At 44.7% G+C, this 14,902-nt stretch overlaps 1 protein-coding gene across 1 annotated transcript in view; it reads left to right on the forward strand.

The window, feature by feature from the left end:
* The window catches only part of RBMS3 (RNA binding motif single stranded interacting protein 3), a gene marked incomplete at its 5' end in the record, with an annotated part of 630,487 nt that overhangs the window by 307,792 nt on the left and 307,793 nt on the right, over positions 1-14,902 (forward strand). Inside the window, one exon of the mRNA XM_026045493.1 lies at positions 12,041-12,210. Coding sequence (XP_025901278.1) covers positions 12,041-12,210 — 170 coding nt within the window. The remainder of the gene's footprint in view (positions 1-12,040; positions 12,211-14,902) is intronic.

Here is a 14,902-nt window from a genome sequence, read left to right on the forward strand (position 1 = left end):
TTTCTTCCTTAATTCTGAACTATTTATTTATTTATTTTTTAAATTGTTCCAATTGCAATGGAGTTCTGCTGAAGTTCTGCCTTATTTCTGCTGCCAATAGTTGGATGAATGGCCTAAAAGGAGGTGCTGGCGATGACCTCCTTTGCTCCTTAGCCCTTGTGTCAGGGGAGGAGTGTTTTGTTTATTTTTAATTCCCTTTTGTTGGCACCATATTTAGGTTATAGACWTGGGATGCTGGGTAAAAGCTGAGCATCCAGGGCCTCTTCCCTTCTCCTCCCCCTCTTTTTTCCTGTTTGAGTTCTTTTAAAGGCATCTTTAAATTGTGACTCATGTTTAGATGGTCAGGAATGTTACTGCCTGATCAAATGGATAGCAGCTAAGCACCATCTTTGAAAGCCGGCCCCTTGTGTGGGGAATTGCTTGCTGCCAGAACATCTTCAAGTGAAATTCTGTGGCTAGCTTTGAAAGACCAAAAAATAAGAAATAAAAAGGGGGGAGAGCCAAAAAAAAAAAACAACCCAGAACATTTTTAGGATCCAAAATAGCTATGTTGATAATTCTGGCTACTAAAATAAAAGCAGCCAGATCCTTGAGGATTTACAGAGAGCCTCTGACTCTCCCTTCTTCAGGCCTCCTTAGATCACAGTGGTTTCAGAAGGCACAGGGCACTGCCTTGGGCTTTTGTGGCCAAGCTAGAGCACGACACAGAGAGGAGACAGCCGAGCTGAGCTGGAAGTTAACTATCAGGGTGCCTGTCTTGGAAGAAGGCTGTGAGCTCCTTGTGCAAGCTCGATCATCACAGCTGTATGTACCTGTGTTTTCAGCTAGACAGCATTATGCAGCRCATACCCCTTATTTCTAATTTTGTGTGTATTTTAGAGGTTGAGTCTTGTTACTTAGGAAAAATAAGATCCCAAATCAGCTGGATGTTGATAATTTGGCTATACTCTGTCTTTGGGCGCGAGCTCTGCTGTTTCRGCAGCCCTCAGCCCTTTACTGGGTTTGAACTGGCAAACTGGCTTGAATGCACCTGACTTTGTGCRTGTCCTTTGGATAAGGTGTTAGAAAAAGGAGGGCTGTGGCTGYGTTGTGTGGCTGGTAAGTGCTGCACGGTGCTCTGTAGAGGAGAGAGCAATACAACCTGGTGTTTCCCCTTCCAAGTCCTGCCATCCATTGCGCATCAGCTGCACTTCAGCAGTGCAGCAGGGAGGGAGGCGGCCTCAGGTCCTCTTGGCTTAAACATTAAGTAATAGCCAACAGTGAGATGGACCCACTCAGAGGTTTCTATTCACCGTGCAGAAACACAGCAGAGTAAATAAATGTCTGGTAACATAGCGACTTCTAATAAAATAATTTGTCTGTAGCGTAGGCAGAAGTAATTTGATTGAGGCCAGACGGAGATGCCGAGGAGCACGTTCTGAAGCAGTCCCCTTTTCAACCATGCAGGAGGCAAATAGCAATGCTAGTAACAGGCACTGTGTCACGAGCAGCTACTTGTGCAAGTGCCCTCTAATTCTGGCTCTTGTGGAGATGAAAGTATTCAGACTCTACCTCGAGGAACATACTGTATTTCCCTATTTATGTTTGTTTCCTACCCTGTGGTTAGGTGCAAGGCAAGGTGTTGCTGGCTAATTTTAGCTCTGCAGGCTTGCTGCAGAAAGCTGCTGCTTAGGGCTTCTGGAGGAGAAGGCTTTAAGGACAAGCAGGCTGTGCAGCTTGGTGTTTCATTTGATGCCGTGGAGGGGAAAAATATTCTCAAGTCTTGCTTCTGCGAGTTGGGTTAGCATCCCCCAGCAAAACAACTAAAGGTCATAAAAAGCAACAATCAGAAAAGAAAAATTGATTCATTGCTGAGGAAATGTGTGTGGAGAGAGAAAAATGTATCCAGTGCATATGTATATTTAACTGCCATGTTTTTAGAGCTGTTCTATACACACTGCACGTTGTGTGGGCTACTCTATGCGCACAGCTCTGCACAGAGCGATTGGATCCCTCTGCGCTTGACCCTCACCTGTACTTGCTCCTACTGACATCAGCCCCTGCACAACTCCTTGCCTTCCAGGTGCTCCAAGGTGTTTTCAGGCAGCTGCTGCTGATGAAAGGGAGGAAGAAGGAAAGGGCRGGAGGAGGTTCCCAGTGTGATGCTACTTGTGGCTCAGAAGCCTTTTCTATTTCCTCCCCACGGAGGAACCTCTTAATTGTGGTCATATCCTCACCAGATTAGTGTGTGGTCAAGGGTCTGGGGGCTACAGAGGCTCCTGCAGAWGTGTCAGGTGCACGGTAAGGCCCTCAGTGATGGGCCCTAGCACGAGGAGGTGAAAGTCCCGCTCGTGGAGCACGCAAAGCTGCAATGGGGCCTGCTCCTGGGCCGCGGTGTTGAGGCCTGGGCGCCCTCTCCTTCAGCAGCTGCTGGGCGCGGTGGGATGAGGCTCCACTTTTACTGATAAGCGGGGCTCAGTGAGAGCGCGGCAGCCTCCTAACGGACGATGTCCTTCGTGGGGGGACTCTGCACCCTGCAAACGTTGCTTTAGCACAGGGTTCGGAATAGCAAATCTAATGGCAAGCCATTGTTTCCTGTGGGAATAAAAACAGAATATTAGGCATAGAAGGATGAGGCAGATATTAGTATGTTGTTTTATTAACAGCAATACCTTTTTTTTGTTGTTGCTTTTTAATCCATTTCTTCCTGTTTTAAGTGGAATCCCTTAAAGATGTCTCAAAAAGGCATTCATTACTGAATTACAAGCTTTGGAGTTAAAATTTCTCTCACAACAAATTGTTCAGCTGTTCCCAGGAATGAGACTAGGGAAAAGTGTTGGTTAATTTTTTGGAGTTCTTGGGTGTGTTTTTTTTCTTTTTCAAGATGTGTTGAAAGTGCCCAGCAGTTCTAATAGGCTTCTCTGACACTGTGCTTCAGCATATAAATCACAGAGGTGTCAACCACATTTCCTGTTTCCATGCAAAAAGCAAATGATAGAAATTTTGGACCTGTTCTCGAACCATTATTCCCATACAATGCAGGATAAGGCACAGTAGAGCTTGGAGAAGATTGTTTTCTCCAATTTAAGAAAGGGAGGGGAAAAGAGGGAGGCAGGGGAGGAGACAGATTAAAAGTACATTTGTGTAGTTCCGATCCCCTTTAATTCAAAGTCTTACCAAAATTGAACTTTGGATATCTTATGGCAGCTGTCAATGCCTTTAGTGTTGTGTTAATTTTAAGTTTCCATGTCMTAGACCTTTAAAGACTTGCCAGTTTCTTTAATTTCTCGTGATTCAGAACCAGACTGTCTTTGCAATAGGATTGTTATTTCTTAGTGTTTTGGTACTTCCTATATCTATAGAAGCTGAAGAATGATATTTTTCAGCGTTCTCAGTTCCTTTAACCTGCAGATACTGCTATTGCTGAAAAGTGCTAAGGTGTTTATTATTGACTTCAGTAAATGAACTAAGCTAGAGGTCAAAGCGTAGTGTGGGGTAAAATTTGGATTTATCCATTTTAGTAAAATCTTTGCGGTGGAATTTGTTATAGCTCATATCTGCAGCTGCAGAGGGAACTTAGAGATTGGTTCTGTAAGTAAACTTGATTTTTTTTTTTTTTTTTTCCATGAGGTGAGAGAATTTTGTGCTAAGTGATTCTGTCTTATAACATTAGAAGTGTCAATATCCATATTTGGAGACTATTCCTGCTGATAATCATTGAATCCTACAGCAGTGTAGCCTGGAGAGGACCTCTAGGTGTTACCTAGTCAACCTCCAGCACCAGCTGCGTGGAGACTTACCATTTTTTACTTATTTAGCTCAACATTTTTGTGTATGCCTCTGCTACGCTGATATGAAGAGTTTCAGACTATTTATATCTATTTGATTTAAAATATAAACATTGTCACATGCTAACATTCTTCAGCATTGCGGTGTGAAGCTTGCTACGAAATTTATCATGGAAATTTATTAGGAAGACTTTCTCATTTTTATTATCCCGATTTAACTTTTGAAATGACTTCAAGCACATATTCTTTCTAGAGAAGAAAATAAATCATGTGTGAGTGAAGAATATTAAAAGTTCAAAAAGCCAGAATGCAAACAAAACTGATTGGAGGCACTGTTGCAGTGTAGAGAAAAAAAAATCTTCATGCTATTGTTAATCCAGAAATATTTGATGACGATGAGAAATGTGGTTAAAAAAACACGTGAATGTGTTGCAAATGTTTGCTCTCTAGATGTGTCAGGAATCTGAACATACGAAGCTTTTCTGAGCACATACTACGTGTTGCAGTAGTAGTGCCTTATTGCTACAGTTGGTGCTGCTCTAGGTTTTACACAGCTTGGCGCCCAGAARTTCAGATTCCTGCTGTGGTTCTGCATGGTTTGGAGAAAATAAACGCCACAAAACCCCCAAATGTGTTGGTTCAAATGCCAGATCTGCGTATGCTAGAGAGGCACTTGGCGCATCACTCCAGAACATAGAGCAGAATGCAGTTATGGCTTTAGAGAACCGAGAAAAGAGGAATTAATGATGAAATTAAATTCTGCATTAAATATGAGCCATTCTATGGTTTAAAAAAGACACTTCTATCAAACTACAAGTTATTTTTGTGTGGATATTTTAAGTCAACATATCTGAGTGCATGGGTATTTGAAACTTTGAATATTTGGCAGAAGTCTCTAATTGAAGGAATGGGAAAAGACTGAGGACTTTCACTGTAATAAACTTGTGTCTTTTTTTTTTTTTTTTTCTTTCCTGCTTTACATAGGGCTACAACACAGAGATGGTGGAATGTTTCAGGCTAAATGAAATTTTAATTAAACCAGAACATTAAAAGAGAAAAACTTGAAGATCCTGCAGTGCAGGGTGAGAAATGATGGCTCTATCCAGCCAGGAGAGCGCGTGCTGGATTTTGAAGCAAAGTGGGCACTAAGGTGTCTTTCATTTTTTTTTAAAAATGTTTGTGGGCCTTATTTACTTTCTATCAAGAAAGAGATGTCAAAATCTCCTTTAAAAATAGTTGCAGTCTTCCAGTGCTTTTTAAGCATTACAAAATTCAGGAGACTGCAAACATTCAGAAGTACGTTGGGCATTCTCAGGATGCCCTGCCTTGACATGAGTGTGCAGGGTAGGCAGTATCAGCTGGTTATACAGCTGGGCAGGTAACTCTGACACCGGGATGAACATTTGGACCTTTCTTGGGAGTCTACATGTAGTGTGACTAGGGTCYGTACACTGAGTGCCGGTTGGCATTGCCTCTCAGAGTTCAAATCAGTCTAAGTGCATTAGGACATCACAAGAGTATAAATAGAAATGAAATATTTTTTAAACAATAAATATTGTATAGTTGTATAGATTCAAAGAGACAACAGTGGGTGTTTTTACACGTTCACAGCATCTTTGAGTAAATTGGCCCTCAAAAGCAGCATCATTTGTTGGAGGTTGCCTGTTGAGGAAAACAACAGAAAGGACCAAATAAAACCCAGCATCTCTTTATCCTTTTCATTTAAACAAACAGAAAAGGACCCATCTACCTTTCCTGCTGGGGATGGTCTTTAAAAGAAGAAAGAACTTTGTGCCCCTTTCTGAAAGGGATGAACTCGTCATGTAACAGTTGGCAAAAGTTACAGGCTGCGAGTTGGGTCTCGCACAAAAGCTGCATAAAATGAGGTTTCAGAGCGCGTGTCACCAGCTAGCTAATTCAGTTGTCTTGGATCTGCCTTTATTTTAAATAAATAAATAAATTTGGGTTGGTTGGATTTTGAGAAGCTTTCCTTCTGCAAGGGAAAAAAAAATCTCTCTTCTGATCTCTGCTTACCAAATATTTGTGCAGAGAGTAAACAGATTATGTCAGGCTTTGGGCTTGTTCTGTGCTGTAAGTGGAGGTTTTTTTTATTATGTGCAGGTCCTCGCAGCGGGGCTGCTGCTGTGGTATGTGTGGCCTGTGTGTGGAAAAGCAGCCCAGGGAAGTATATGCCTCCTGCATCCGCTTTCCAAGGCACTTATGGTCTGCCACGAGTAAACAAATGGCTGGAGAAAAAATTTAGACTCTTGGGAAGCAAAAGGCATTCTGGTTTTACACACTTGGCAAGTTAAATATCAAACTTTGATTCTGCATTTTTATCCTTAACTTTCAAGTGGGCTGAGAACTCATCCTTGTGGCATCTCAGTACACACGTAGCGCCCAAATGTTCAGACATGTGAACACAAAAAATCTCCTCTGCAGACCTAAATTTCTTTTCCCTTCCCTTCTTGCCTTTTTTGCCGCAAAATTGTTGTATCACAGGCAGTAATTGCTGTCATATTTTGATCTTGTTCTCTAAAATATTCTTCTTACGGGACTTGCAATGTTTTATAGTCCAGATTGTCCGGATTTAGTACTTTAAAGATCTAGATTCTGTTCACATTTACTCTCAGTGCATCAATAAAATATGAATGGATTGGATAATGAAGCAATAACACTAATTTATGTCGCAGAATATGGGTTATTGTTTATGAGTTTGCCAAACTGCCGAAATATTTTATATAAAGGAAAAAAAAACACCTTATCCCTAGCTGAGAAATAAATAGCGCCCCAGGAAAGGCCTGTCATGGGAACCTCCTGCCGTGAAATAACTGGGAGGAGACAAGGCAGGAAGGGCAATATTTCCAGACTGGGCAATATTTACCTGGTGCTCTTGAGTACCGAGGCTGAACTTGGTGCTTCCTACCTGACCAGCTGGCTTTGAATGTGCCCCGTTGGGTAAGAGGGAGACGYGGCCTCGCGCACAGGCCGAGGTGCTTTATTGGGCCCTGGCATCACTCTTGGTGCAAATACAAGATGAGCTGGTCCATCAGCCTGTCTAGTGATTGCTAAACCCTCGGTGCCCTTGTTGATTTAAAGCAGAGGATTCCATAAAATGATAAATAGTTGGCAAATCTTTCTCCATGGGGGGTTTCTCCTCTGCCCTTGGATGCTGTGCTCCCTGGGTATCAACTGCTTGCAGGTGCTCTGCAAGTGCTGGAACCTAGGCAGTTGTGATTGGAAAAAAAAGCTTGCTTTTTTGTTGTTTGGAGTGAAAAGGGAGCCAAATTCTGCCTGAATTTCTGCTTTACGGAGCTGTAGTGCTGCTTGCTGGGGTTGGGGGAATCATAAGCCACAGGAGTACTTAGCCTACTGCTTTCAACAGCTTTACCTGTGATGTTGAAGGGTCTCAGAAAGCTTCCTACCTGGTGGTCCATCAAATCCCAAATTTAGTCTGACTGTTGCATGGCTACTGTAGCTGTTAGAGGACTGGGCCTTTTCATTCTCACGTTTTACTAGAAATGATTTTCTTTGCTAGTAAAATCATTGTAAAGAGAAATAATTTTCACTTGCTGAAGTTAAGGCTAACTTTTGCTGTTCATTTTAATATTTTCTCCATTTTAAAGTAATGGTGAGGTCTTTAATGATACCTTTCATCCAGAAATCACAGAACATTATGTAGGGGGTGACAAGGTAAAAAAGATTCACTTCAGGGTGGCAAACTGAGGCATAAGGAGCCGAAGCACTGGCTTGGGTAACGCTGTGGTAAAATGGGAGTAGAGGGAGTAGGAGCCCTGAGCCGCCACTCTCCATGTGTCCAGCAAATRTCACTGAGCAGGCTCTGGGCCTTAGTGTCTGTCTTCATCTTCTGAGTTTGCTAATGGTTTTCCTTGCTGCTCTTTACAAATGGGAAGAGTTGACAAACGGAGGGGTCATTGCTTCGCATAAACAGCCCAGGAGGTTCGTCCCTGCACAGAGAGGCTAGAGGAGAGTCTCGCACACTTGCACATGGGTTGGGATTGCGGTAGGATTCGGCTCTGCGGGGGAGCATCCAAGTGCAGCTCTGTCCTCCAGGCCGTCGTTGGCCGGATGGGAGCTAGAGGAGGCTCCTGTCGGGATGCTGCAAGATCAGTGAATGCTGTGCAAACTYGGGAACAAAAGCAGGACTTGCAGTCTCTTGAGTGCAGCCTTTCTGAAATACTCAAATTTGCTGTCTTACCAGTTCCGTTTGTTTCTCTTTTATTTCCTTTTCTATTCTATCTGACTGAAGAGCAGAAAAGTATCTTATCTGCTGCTGTGGCTCCTCACTGAGCATAGCGTCTGAATCAGAGTTAGGTTTTAACCTATGGCACAAGAATTGTTGTGTTTATCATCTCTCTTTATATTACGTTTGCCCTGCATCTCTCTTTTCYCTGCAACTCTGATTGTCTCTTGTTTAGGGTGAGATTGGCCGTTCACTCAGCTACAAAATCTCATGAGCAGCCCTGCAAGTTGGTGGTATCCTCTCATTTTTACTGTAGAAGAAACCCTCAAGCTCTCAAAAATTACTTCCTCGTACAGTAGGGTGTAAATAGACGAGTATTTAGCTGGTGTGAGCTGTAAACTGGTATACAATTTATGTTGTATTTACCCTKCCTTATTTTATCCTCTCCATCCAGAGCTAAGAGAATTGCATGGCTATTGGACTCAGAGCAGCAGCTGRAAGCCGCCCTGTTCAGAGTGAAATGGTCTGTGCATGATCACAATTGGTTAAAAAACACGTGTTTTAATGCAGGGCTGCGTGCTGTACTCCTATTTTTTAATAGGAARTACGCACTTTGGGAAGAGTCAGCATATCACTGTTACTGGTGAATCCTTCCAAGGCTGTACTTTCAAGAGGATGAAAGAGCAGCAACTCGGCGTAGCTGAAGGTGGACGCAGACAAACTGGCTGGGCCATCAGCAGAGCTGTCCAGCTGCGTGCAAGGCTCTGAGGCCCCTCCAGACCCACAGGCCTGACCGCCTCGCGGGCCCGCCAGGGAGCCAGCTGCTCCTAATAAAGCCGACTCTACAACTTGGCATCTGGGGCCTGCGAGTCGCGTCCAGAAGGAATTGTATGTAAAAAGATCTAGATATATCTAAATTTTMTCTCTTTTAAATACTGTTTTGCCCTGGGAGAAAAGGGAAGGRAAAAAAAAGCTTCGGACTAAACTTACGACAGGCGAAAAACCTCCCTAAGAATGCAGCGGTTGCCACGGGAGGAAAAATCCCATTCTTGCGTAAGGGGGTTGGATTCTGGAAGGAGGAGTGTTGTTCCTTTTGTGAGCAAGCAGCCTTCTGGTTCAGCATTTCTGGGTTACTGAGTAAGAAAGACCGAGGTGCCTGCTTGTGTGTGCTCAGCTCTATGGGCTCGCGTGGGCTGCTGCGTTTCAGGGGGCTCTGTGGAAAGGCTTAAGCACAAGGGTGCGTTCCCGAGGGCTGGCTAAGCTTTRGACTCGGCAACTTCTTGCTTTTAAGTAATAAAGGAAAGGAGAAGTTTCATTTATTTTTCAAAGATGGAAGCAAATCCTATTAGCCAGCCGTGCTAAACTAATTGCCTGCTTAGAATGATCTACAGACCAGTTGGATCCCCCCACATGAGTAATGAAGCGTAGGAGCTGAAAAGCGAGTCGGGCACACTGGTTATTTGAAAAATTAGCAGTGAAGTCAGCTCTGACTTGCAGCTCCCTTTTGAAGCGAAAGTGGGTAGATTTTGCATAGCATTTTTCTAGCCAAAGTTTTTTCTCCAGCTCCTGCACTTGGCTGTGTTGCCAAAGTCTCTCCCTCCTGGCTTTCTGTAACTGGTGTCACAGGGTTTGGATCCAGCCTGGATCATAGGCTCTTTGTGACTAATATGGTGGAGAAGTTGAAAGAGAAGTTGAAAGAGATGTCTCTGGACATCTCTCTCAAGTCAAGATGATTCTTGAGATGTCAAGTGATGCCTGTGCGCAGCACCCAGGCAGCTGGGTGCCCTCCTGGGCATCCATCAGACCCTGGCAGCGAGGGGGCTATACCTGGCGTCCTCCTTGGGTCTCCGTTCATTGCTTTCACTGCTGTTATTACATGGAAGGTTAAGGAGCAGACCCTTCTGTCCTCATCTGGAGGTGACAGGCATCCTCCTGCCCTCGGTCACGTACTCGTTGCTGCAAGGAACCCAAATTCAGAGCTGGCTTCTGCGCTGAAGCTCTTAGCCTGGCAGCTGGCCAGAAGATGTCATCAGCCTTGGAGCAGGCAGTTTTATAGCTTGGATATGCTTGGAAATTACTACGGGCTGYGGCGGTCGCGGTGTGTTAGTGAGGAGGGTTCAGGCTGGTAGTTGTGGTGGATCTGAGCCCTCTGAGCAGTGGCTGCCCCTCTACCCATCTCAGAGCTCCTCTCTGGGCATTGCAGAGGACAGGGATGTGTATGTTCACCTGCTGTCTGAGCTGGTCTTGCTCGAGAAACCCATCCTGCGGCCTCCTTCTCGATGAATATGAAGGGTTTCTTGAGAGCTGTGGCCTTAAAGTCGGTGCAAGTGTAATTCTGATTTGCTTCTAGGTCCCCTTACAGCTGACCAAGGGGGATAAAATGGCCTAAGCTTAAATTAGAATTAGGCCCCTAGTGCTTCCTTCTGTGTGAGGATAAAGATCTTTTAATAGAGTGAAAATTGCTCTTTATATTCTAGAGGTGTATTTCCACTTTTTCCCCCTGCCACCCCTAGCTTATTAACTTGGTGTGAGAATAGGCCATTTACTCATTATCCCCTGCTATGACATATATAATACTAGTAATTAATAATTAAAGAATATAGCACCGTCCCGGCTTGCAGAAAATTCTCTCTCTGTCTTGCGCCACTTGCACGCAGTCAGTGCGTATGTAAGACGTACAAACGGGGACAGAGACAGGGCAGCACAAACTGCCTTGGCTTTATATTTTTTCATATCGCCAATGCTTGTTGCAACGTGTGAAATAACCCCGGGCTGTGTCCTGAGCTCTTCCCAGGCTAAAGCCAGGCGCTCGCCGCTGTTACCTTTGCCTCTCAGCGRCCCCGGCGTGTCCGAGGGCTAAATATAGCCCAGCACGGCTATTCTGGGAGCGGCGCTTCCAGGTCGCAGCCGGAGGTTGTGCTCYCGGCTGCCAAGGTGGCCCTGCTGCTTCCCACTTCTGTTTCTGGGAAGGACCCTGGAGCGGAGCGCTGGGCAGCGCCATCCGTGCGTGCCCAGGGCCCAGCCTCCGCAGCGTGCGTGTCCGGCTCGGGATGCGGGGAAGGGAGCCGTCGCCTGCCGGCATGAGGAGCACGCTGTGGTTTTTGGTGGTAGATTTTTTTTTTTTTTTTTTTTTTTTAAATCAGACTGTTTTTTTCCCTTTGTAATGGGTCCTACTTCGGTCCCATTATCCCCAGACCAGATTGCCGAGCAGCTTGTATGTTCTGGCGCTTAACGGGGTGTTCCTGGTGCTGGTTCAAGTGAGGGAAATGGGGAAGAAGGTCAGGAAAGGGAGCACGGGATCTTTGCAAGCACTGTGCTTTATATCTTTCCTCAAAGCCTTCGAGCTTCTCCTGTGGTGAAGTCCAGCTTTACCTATCGCTTATGCTCCCCKTAAGTGCTCTGTCCTTTCTTAATTCTCCTAGATCAAGGGACTTGTTTGAAAGAGTTTCAAGCTACTGGTTTAAGTATATCCATTTCTCAAGGTTTGTTATGGTAGGTGCGTAATCACAGGCACCAAAGTAGGACTGTAGAAAGGGCCTGCTCTCTAGCAAAGGCTAAACTACTTATCTCTCTCAAGCCCTGTTTTCCATGGTGGAAGGCATCCATGATGCCAAGGTGTCCATAGGGTTCTTGCTGCTTCCCTCAGGGTTACTATCCCTTTGCCACCTGTACTGGATGCCTCACATGGTTAGAAACTCCTTATTCAGCTTTGAAATYGCTTAAAATTGTCTTAAAACCTTCTTGAAGCATTTTAGGTTTATCTTTCATGCTTCACACAAACTACTCCAGTGCAGCCGTCATTTCAGAGCCTCATTTTGTCATCTGGATGACAAAATGGGGAATCTAGGTGCTTTAATTTTAGGTTGAGGAGTCAAAACCACACTTACTGCCTGAATCGTCTCTCCCTCGCGTTGGGAAGGGCAGCCYTAGGTGAAGGGTTGGGATGGGCACCGCGGGTGACTGGCAGGGTGAGAATGCCCTTAATCCTGAATTCCCTCAGTAAAGCCCTGGAGTCTGGGATGCTTTTGGCTTCCAACCAAGACCTCTGTTTTTGTGTGTTTGCTTTCAGCAGTCCTATGCACCAGCTCCTCACCCCATGGCTCCTCCCAGCCCCAGCACAAACAGCAGCAACAACAGCAGCAACAACAGCAGCGGCGAGCAGTTGAGTAAAACCAACCTGTACATTCGAGGCCTTCCACCCGGCACCACCGACCAGGACCTTATCAAGCTGTGCCAGCCGTAAGTGCCCTCAAAATATTGCGTGTCTTCTGCTTTGGCTGGGGTGTGCCTGTCACCAAAATGCATGCGAATGTCCTCGTGAGGATGGCATCCTCCTCAGGTCGCCTACAAGATTGTRGGCTGACTGCTGTGTCAACCTGTTGATGACTGTGGTGCGAGCAGATAGTGAAAATGAGTTTCTGAAATGAGTTCTGAAAATGCATTTTGGGGGTTTACAGAGGTGAAGAGGGTCTTCATGTTGACTGTGTTTATTTTTATCTTAAAAAAGTGAAAAAACGCATCAAGAAAAACTCYCCTAATGGCAGATTTTATAGCTGGAATAATCTGTGAACCATAAATGGAGCACAACGAAATATGGGCGTTCCCATCTACATCGTTTATCACTTCTTTTGATTGCTGTGTCACACATTGCTGGGCTTGGAGATAGTAGAGTATGAAACCAAGTAGAGGCGGCCTTGTCGCAAACATCTAATTAACTGTTGTTCCTTTGAAAAGTGATGGTGTTGCAAGTATCACCTTCTAGCTCTCTTGCAAGCATGACTCTAAAATCATATTTGCAAACTTCCTTGCTAAATCCCAGGTTTATTGTGGTTAATTCCTGTTAACACTGGAGTGGCAGCAGAAGAGAGATCTTGATTCCTCGTGCGTCCTCAAGCGAGCTGTTACCTAAGACGGTGCACTCAGTTACCCCTGTTCAGTGGATTGAATGTAAGGAGTAATGTGGACAGAAATGAGACCCTGCTTTGATTTCCAAAGTCTTGAGTATTACTGATAATATGTGAGAAGGGAATAATCCAGTTTGAGATTCTAGGTAGAGACTGCCTGGCTAGAATTTAGGAAAATGACTTTTTTTGTAGTAAAGTAAGAACACAGAGATTAACAAAAATTCTATGTTACAGGCCAGGCTCTGCAGTGCTTTTCTCATAGAATAGGTTTTTTTTTGGGGGGGGTGGGGGGGATTTCTTTTTTCTCCTCAAAAGAGAACAGCATCTCTGAGGCTTTTCATTGAAAACTGGCATTTCAACTTGGGATCAATAAATGGATGTTGATAAAATAAGAAACAGTCTGAGGYTGATCCAGTGACCTGAACTCAAATTGCAGCTGCTTCAAAGTTTTCAATCGGGGTAAAAAATTAAAGTGATGTTCCATTTTATAGCATTTTGCACTTCCTGATTTTGCCCGTAAGTGCTAAAGAACTATTCTAAGTGTGTTTTATCCAGAAAAGACTTCCTTCTGCTATCTATCTGACAGTAGGAGGAAAGCCTTCACTGGAATAATTCCTGAATTTGTGAATAGTCATGCGAGCATGGGACTCTTCTCTGTGATGGTATTTCACAGTTATCTCTACTAAAATCTCAACAAGTGGAATGTGTTTAGTGTCTCCRGGATTATAGGATCCTGGTGGTTTTTCATATTCCATGTGAAAGTTGGAGTGCCAGTGTGCCGGCCTGACGTTTGCACAATCTGTAGTCACTGATACTTTCTTCTGGATAATCCCAGTTCAAGGGCCAGATCTTCAGCGGGTATAAATCGGCTGTAGCCCTGTTAATATTCACAAAGCTGTTCTGATATCTGCTTATAGTCTGATCCTTTCTAGGTTCAGATAAATGCTGTCATCAGAGCAGCTCATCAGGGATGAGGAGTCTCCAGGAGCCTCACGGCTTTGCTGTTTAGTGCTGTCCTCAGTGGTGTGGGGCYCAAGTCCGCTGTGGCATGAACATTGAGCCATGAAATGTGGAGAGCATCTCCTGCTCCCTCTCTGCTTATGGGAAATGCCCAGCAGACACCTCAGAGCTGCGTCTCACAGCAATGAAATCCTGCGGGCATTCCACCAACCTTAACCTGCTGTTGGAGTACAGGGTCTTGTCTGGCTCTCATGGAGTTCCTGGTGCACAGATGCTCCTTAAGAGGCATATGGACCCTTAGGTTGCTGATTTTTGTGTCATTGGCTCAATGGAAGTGAGGAGAAGCCAGCTGTGTGTGTGGTTTTCTTCAGAAGACTGCAAGTATCAAAACAAAAGGGACAGATACAGGGAAAACAAAGCGTGTAAAAGTGTAAAAAATACAGGAGTTTGACATGGCAGCATGTAGTTTTTTAAAGTAGTATGCAGCAAGGCCTTTACAGATAGCTATGTGGTAGAGATGGATAAAGGTCCAGATCCTTAGTTTGTTGACTATGCTTTCAAATAAATGCAGTGCGTAGAGCAGCAGTCCACAGGATTTGTTAAAAAAAAAAAAAAAAAAAAGACTGTTCAACAGTGGAAATTATTCTGCAAAAATCATCCATTTGTGCCTTTAGAAATGGATGCCTTCTATACAGCGCCTTCTTAGCTCAATTCTGACTTACATCAGCGGGGCTTTTCTTCATTCGAAGGAAGGATAACAAACATGGCAAAAGCCTTCATTGTTAGGGGAAGCAGGTATGCACAAAACAGTAGAAGCTCTTAGCTTGTAGGGTTCTTGGATGGAAATATCAGCATAGCTTGCAGATATGAAGTGATAACATGCCCCCATAAACCATACCACTTCTCTTTGCAGTGCCAGTGGTAGGAAGGGCTGCATTTGGGAGGCGTACTCGCAAAGTCCCGCATACGCCCAGGACACCAGCCCGCGCAGGCTGGCTGCCAGCACCTCAAGGGAGCCCTTCTGAACCCATCTCCTTGGCCCAAACGTGTGACGAGGCTGCCAGCAG

The sequence above is a fragment of the Nothoprocta perdicaria genome, unplaced genomic scaffold, assembly GCF_003342845.1.
Source record: "Nothoprocta perdicaria isolate Ctin4 unplaced genomic scaffold, notPer1 scaffold_40, whole genome shotgun sequence".
In the NCBI taxonomy this organism is placed as follows: domain Eukaryota; kingdom Metazoa; phylum Chordata; class Aves; order Tinamiformes; family Tinamidae; genus Nothoprocta; species Nothoprocta perdicaria.